We start from the raw sequence: 7,223 nt of genomic DNA, 5'->3' as shown, positions 1-7,223 counted from the left end.
GTGATGCGTTTCTGGTCTCAAATTGTAGCTTTTTACTTCTTACAGTTTATAAATGTGTGAATTTCTGTCATGATGGTTCTTTTCCATAACACTGAATGTAGTAACAAAAGTAATAAAGAGTTGGTTATTATTATTAAGTCTCTTTCCGGCTCAGACTGCATAGGTTATGCTGCGTTCACGCCATATCGTAATTTTGAGATTACAACATGTGACATTCTACTCTGAGCTGTTCTCTGACTTGGAATTATGCTTTTCTATGGCAACACTGTCAACGCCTAAACAGAGCCTGCGATGGTCAGGTGGTACACCGGTCAGAGCTTATGGGTCTGTCACGTGATGAACGAACAACTCGAAAAACCCAAAGACTCGAAAGATGAACTAATCAATTCTCTTTCCGGCTCAGACTGCATTGGTTAAGCTTATGGGGCTGTCACGTGATGAACGAACGACTCGAAAAACCCGAAGACTCGAAACAGGTGAACTACTTGACTAATTCCAGTACAGAACCTATAGGATGTTGCGCATGCGCGACTGAACAAATCACTCCCCGAGACGACTCGTTCTTCCTGAGTCACATTAAAGATTAGTTCAAATGAACGAATCGTTCAAGAACGACCCATCACTACTGTGGACACAAATAGGCACAAACCTATAAAGAAACAGAATGTATAAGAAATACACAAAATGTAAAAAATAAATTATGGGGGAAAAAAAATTCTTAAATTTTGCAAATTGTTTCAGTTATCTGAGCACAGAGAGATGAGGAGTGCCCATGCGCTAGAGTCACTGTGTCATCACCCCTTCTATGAGGATGCCCTGCAGATGGCTGAGGAAGGAAAGATCTCCTGCCGAGTGCTAAGGTGAGTCGAGTATGTCAGGTATTGGGGACCACAGAATACCTGATTGGCCAATCAGAATCAAGTGCTCCATATAGTTGTGTAATTAATAATGTATTAATGCAAATCACAGTAGTCAGTTGTTCAATTCATATAGTTCATCAGACTATAATACTGTTGACTAGATGCTTTAACAAAGTTTAATCATGTTCATAGGTATGTGTATATTGGATATTTGAATGTGGCTCATCCAAACTGATTTGAGAGTATAAACAGATCTGTTTTATAGATCTGGGTTTGTTTGCACATATTTCTGAAAATACTGCACAGAGCCGAGTTCTATTTTAAGTTGATATGTTTTATGTAGACTGTGTTGTTCACTGGTCTTTTTTTTTTTTAACAGAACTGAAATGCTTGAATGTCTTGGAGACACTGACTTCCTGGCAAAGCTGCACTGTATACGGCAGGCGTGTCAGGTAAAGGATTTCTTTCTTATGTCCTGGTTGAGGGGTTGTATTGCATTTGTTTAATTCATCATGTTAAATTGACAGCCTGTGTTAATGGTGTTGCATTGAACAGATTAAGTTGCTGTTGTTAAACTGTTGTCTGTAGTCCCGTTCCAAATGGCACCATAAGCCCTCACAGTCCTCCTCAGGGTTGCAAGGTCTGCATAACAAAACCAGTCCAATTGGTACTCAAAAACCTACTTCAAGGGGGTTCCACCTCGGTCAAAATCGCATTCCGAGGGGGCGGGGGGGTTCGCTTCAATCCGCAGATTAAAAAAACAACCCGCGGCAACAGTATAAAAGTAGCCCAATTCCACAGGAAAACCGCAGACTTGGTGACACTGGTCTTCCTCCAAGTCCACACTTTTGTGACGTAATGACGCTTTAACTGTCAGGTTGAAGTCTGCTGTGCATTTAAGCGTTTAGCAGATGCTTTTATTCAAAGCAACTTACAAACTAGGACAATAGAAGCAATCAAATCAACAAAAGAGCAACATTATGTAAGTGCTAAAAAGTAGTAGACAGAATAGAGAGAGCTGGTATTAGAGGGTCAAGTTATTATTATTTTTTTATAATAAATAAAAAGAAAACAAGTAGATTAAGAAATAGACAGAGTGCAGGTGTAGATGGAAGAGATGTGTCTTTAGCCATTTCTTAAAGCTCAGATCGAGTTGTGCAGGTCATTCCAACAGCAGGGAACAGTGAATGTAAAAGTCTGTAAAAGTGATTTTGTGCCTCTTTGGGATGGCACTATAATGCACTGTTCACTTGCAGAACGCAAGATTCTGGAGGGCATACAAGTCAGAAGTAGTGAATTTTGGTAAAGTGGTGCAGAGCCAATGGTTGTTTTGTAGGCAAACATCAATGCCTTGAATTTTATGCGAGCGGCTGGCTATTGGTATCCAGTGCAAACTGATGAACAGAGGTGCTAAAGACTAATTTTGCAGCCGCATACTGGATTAGTTGTAGAGGTTTGATAGAACTGGCTGGAAGACCTGCCAAGAGAGTGTTGCAATAGTCCAGCCTGTACAGAACGAGAGCTTGAACTAGGAGTTGTGTAGCATGTTCCGAAAGAAAGGGCCTGATCTTATAATGTTGGACATGCGCATGTGGTGTCCATTGTTAAGTCTGCAAGACCGCAAATTTACATGAAGTGTGTCATTTGGAATGGGGCCTGTTTGGGAAAACTTTTAACTCTACATTGTATTTTAATTCAGGTCATCTTATGTGAAAGAGCCACTAGAGCATTTCTGGCTGACACAGGAAAGAAGATATTGTCTTCAATTATTGTCAAAGCAAGGAAGGTGAGTGTTCTTTCTCTCCTCCATGTGGTCTTACATAAAGTGTCCCCAACCCAACTGACCTATTGTGTGGTTTTCAGAGCCCAAAGAGATTTGAGGAGGTGTTTGAAGAAATGATCTGTTTTCTGGAGCAAACGGACCATTGGGAGAACACTGAAATTGAGCTTTCTGCAAGAGGGGTGAGACATCTCTTGTTATACAGATACAAGACTTGTCCTGGATATTAAACCATCTTCAAGTTTTCAACACAGCTAATCTTGTTGTTTAAAGTTTGTGCCTTTTCTTTTCAGGTTAAACATCTGAACTTCTATGACATTGTTCTCGACTTCATCCTTATAGACTCATTTGAGGATCTTGAGAATCCACCTATCTCTATTCAAAATGTGGTCAACAATCGTTGGCTCAACAACTCTTTCAAAGAGACGGTGCGTACAGAATCTCTTGCATTTGATCTGACCTCAACAAAATTGCATTCCGGTTACACACTGATATTTAATAAAGCTGTATTTTCCCATCATAGGCTGTTGCATCAAGTTGTTGGGCTGTTCTGAAACAGAAGAGGCAACATATGAAGGTATTGTTGGAAATGTAAACGTTTTGATTGTTGTACAGAGTAGAGTAGTTTAATCTCTCCAGACAGCCAGACTTGAAAGATATAAATATTTTTTTATATTTCATTTTGTGTGTGCAGGTTCAAGATGGCTTCATTGCGCATTTCTATGCAGTGTGTGAACACATAAGTCCTGTCTTGGCCTGGGGGTTTCTAGGCCCTAAAAGTTCCCTGCATGATTTCTGCTGCTTCTTCAAGGTAAGCTGTAATTTGATGATCTCTGTATCTTCATGTCAGCCTCAGATGGCATGCCTACATACACTGACTATCACATGCAAATGTGCTATGACTACTGAAGAGGAAGAAATGTGTTAATGTGTGCCAAAGTGTTGCATGGATTTGCCAAGTGTACTGGCATTAAATCTTTGAACTATCCAAGCGTTTGTTGGAAGAAAAACATGCAATTATGAAAATTTTGTGAGTTTAATACTGGATAATGGATGATCAGGCAAATAATGGAAAAAGGTCCTCATAGGTTTGATCGAGTGACCTATTGTTGCTCACCAGCCTTATCGTAGTAACATCATTTTCAGATTTAGTTTCTCTTAAATGACAAAATTAAATGTGGTTGGTGTTGGGCTAAAGATCCCACAAGGGCTAGTGCTTGTCCATTAACTTTTGTGCAACTGAACAAGACCATGGTTTGTCCAGGGAGTCCAATCCTGATTCTGGATGGCCACTTTCCTGTAGAGTTTCCTCCAAGCCAATCCAACACACCTGCCAGGAAGTTTCCGGTAATCCTGAAAACCCTGAGTAGCTGCTTCTGTCGTGTCAAATTAGGGTTAAAGCTAAACTCTATAGGATTGGATACCCTTGGTCCAGAGCAGGGGTATCCAAACCTGTGGAGTGCCACTGTCCTGAAGAGGTTAGCTCCAACCCTAATTAACCACCCCTGAACCAACTAATCAAGATCTTCAGACTCAATAGACACTTCCAGGCAAGTGTGTTGGAGCTGGCTGATGCTAAACTCTGTAGGATGTTAGCCCTCCAGACAAATGTTTGGGCACCCCTGGTCGGGAGGGAGTGTCCTGTGAGTCTCTTTAGATAAAAGTAGGGTGTCCACTCTAGCTCTAGGAGGGCCACCTTCCTGCTCCAACCTACCTGACTAGAAGTTGCTAGTAACCCTGAAAAGCTTCATTCTGCTGCATTCCATTTTGAAGGGCTCGTCCCTATGCCCTATTCCCTTTGAAGGGTTTACCCTGGAGTTCCACTGTCTTGCAGAGTATACCCCAAACCCTGATTAAACTTGCCTACCTATAATTTTCTAGTAACTCTGAAGACCTTGATTAGCTAGCTCAGGTGTCTGAGAGTAGAGATTAAATTCTGCAGGGCCCTCCATGGCTGGATTTGAGGAACCCTGAGTAGGCCAGAATAAGATACGGTGTTCTCCAGACTTAATACTGATGATCAGGGGTCTGTTGGGTATGTTAGACTCCCAAGGTATAATCTTCACCAAATGCCTTCAATGTCAGATTTGTTGAATGTCATTCAGGAATAAAATTGTCTTTTGTCCACAGGAACAGGTGCTGTTCTTCATGAAGGACATTTTCGATCTGGATAAAGTACGTTACTGTAACTCTGGACACTCTGGCTGAGGACATCCTGCACTTGCTTCACCGACGCTCTGAACTGCTTCTTGCCTATCTGGGCACTGACATGATCCGTCACCTAAACGGCTGTAGTGGCACACCTTTGCACCTGGTAGCCAGTGCTTTGCTGGAAGCACAGGTTCAGTGAGCTACATCCGTCTGTCACACCCTCCACATTTTCATGGATGTTACCTACAGCTGCTGAGTCCACTGTGCATCATGACTCTTGTCTTTTAAGTCATTATTAGTGTCATGTCAATGCATTGTAAAGTTTGTCTAGCATTTAAAATGAAGTGGATAAGAATGGACAGAGATGTTTATTTTATATGCCTTCCATGTGGTATTAAAGTAGCTTTAATTTTATACTTTTGAGGGATTTGCACAATGAATGATCAGAATTTTTGGGTCCTTGATGTTTTGAGACTTGAAAGCTTTAACTCAGTTTTAAGTATGAGTATTTTAATAGTTCTAAAAAAAAAAAAGATGTTATTCTAAAGAGATTTTTAAACCGAATGTCTTTATGTAGGTCACTTAAGAGTCTCTGAACATTTATGGCAATTAATGTTCAACACTAGCCATGAATTCAGTTTAGACTTCCCTACCATAAGAATACATGAAACAGCTGGCTGTTGTGAATTTAAGTCATTACATGGTCTCTTACAAATAGTATATGTATAACAACTCAAAGCTCAAACAATTGATGTATTCTGTAATCAGGGCCGTCCTTGGGGGGTGCAACTGGTGGCGAACGGACCGAGGGGAAGAGGTCTGCGCGGGACTGTTTTTTTTAGTCCCGCTCCCGCAAGGTTCTATTCCGCACCCGCTATATATTCACTCAAATTGTATTTCTTATTTTTATTCGTCTTGTCAGGATACAATGTTTAATTAACTGACAACAATAGGGAAAAAGTCTCGCAGAGAGAAAAAAAAAAAATACAAATGTAGGTTGTACTAAAAATAGCTATTTTTATTCGTCTTGTCAAAAATTTGTTTGACATTTTTCTGTTAACACCGTAGGAAAAGTGTTGCAGAGAAAAATAAATAAACACGACATCTTTCATTTAAAATTATAGGCTAAGCAAAATATAAACAAAACAGAGTTGAACGTCCTTCAAGGACAGCGCATCCACACTTTGCTCCATCCTTATTCTGCTCCGTCACTCATCGACAACCTGCCTGTTCTGTCTGAGGGCCGTATATTTACCACAGGTAGAGCCTGCTCCGAGCATCGTTATGCACATGCTGCACACAGACCACGCAAATAAAACGCGTGACGTTTAAAGCATGCGTGCAGCGCGTGCATAAGTCCTGAGCGCAAGCTGTACCGGTGGTCAAAGAAGAATAAAGCGCAGATATGCTGTTCTAAATGGACGTCGGGAACGGGATATTGTTAGACCGCCCGCTCCCGTTCAAATTACACCAGTTACCGACCGCTACCGCGTTTTTTTCCGGGAATTTAGTGTTATCCCCCTTCTACCGAGGGGATAACACTGAAATAACTGAATAAAAACCTCAAAACCAATTTTAATGATTACAATTTTATTGATGATAATGGCAACAATCTTCAACATTTCAGACCAACAATTCTCAGCAAAAATCAAAAGTAAATTCAACAACTTTAACAGTCCATGATAGTTTTACCTCAAAGGCATGCTCCAAATTTCTCAGATAGCCTCCGTTTTTCTCTTCGTATTTAGACCCCCCACGAATTCTGTTGTGAACAATTTGCTCAAAGGGAAACATCTTGCATGCATACAAAAAGATATGCAGCAATGGATAAAGACTAGGTTTAAAGAAACTCGTTTAACTGACAAACAAAAACCAGTCTGGCAAATGTATACTAGAAAGAAAAGAAAAGTTCCTGGTCATGGTCCACCTGTACAGCACTGTTGCACATAAAATCCCTACACTTATCAACAAAAGGCAAAGCATGTACTCAAAAACATTTCATAGAACCATTAGACAACCAATAATACAGAGACATATCAAAACTAACTGGCATCACCCTAAACTAACAGTAACATTGACTTTGCAATGACAGAACTTTGCAATGACAGATTCCTTATGATATTTTTACCTTATAATTGGAGCCCTTGAACAGTCTACGTTCAGTGGAGGGACAGACTCAAAGGATTCCTCCTTACGGACAAACTAGCTCAGGACCTGATTCTACGAACTACGCCTGCAGCATCTTCAACACTGTGAGTGAGAATGAAGGCAGCAATGTGGGACAAACATTAGCACTACAAAGGGGCAACAAGAAAGCTTGCAAACCAATGAAACATGAGCATACATACAGTATACATCAGTTATCAGTGAGTGCATTCATAGGGCTAACTCTGGATCATTTTGCATCTGCATGCATTGTGTAACAGTAGAAG

At 40.6% G+C, this 7,223-nt stretch overlaps 1 protein-coding gene across 1 annotated transcript in view; it reads left to right on the top strand.

Moving 5' to 3' along the window:
- The window catches only part of LOC107722319 (mitoguardin-1-like), a 15,706-nt gene extending 10,396 nt beyond the window's left edge, over positions 1–5,310 (top strand). Inside the window, 9 exon segments of the mRNA XM_016530635.1 lie at positions 742–860; positions 1,240–1,312; positions 2,560–2,646; positions 2,724–2,822; positions 2,934–3,068; positions 3,164–3,217; positions 3,335–3,451; positions 4,771–4,824; positions 4,826–5,310. Of these exon segments, the coding sequence (XP_016386121.1) occupies positions 742–860; positions 1,240–1,312; positions 2,560–2,646; positions 2,724–2,822; positions 2,934–3,068; positions 3,164–3,217; positions 3,335–3,451; positions 4,771–4,824; positions 4,826–4,990 (903 nt within the window). The 3' untranslated portion in view covers positions 4,991–5,310.
- Positions 5,311–7,223: the final 1,913 nt, after the last annotated feature.

Source organism: Sinocyclocheilus rhinocerous, unplaced genomic scaffold (assembly GCF_001515625.1).
Source record: "Sinocyclocheilus rhinocerous isolate Xijiao unplaced genomic scaffold, SAMN03320098_v1.1 scaffold161, whole genome shotgun sequence".
Taxonomy (NCBI): Eukaryota; Metazoa; Chordata; class Actinopteri; order Cypriniformes; family Cyprinidae; genus Sinocyclocheilus; species Sinocyclocheilus rhinocerous.
Note: the sequence above shows the minus strand (reverse complement) of the source record. Positions and strands in the feature narration are given on the sequence as shown.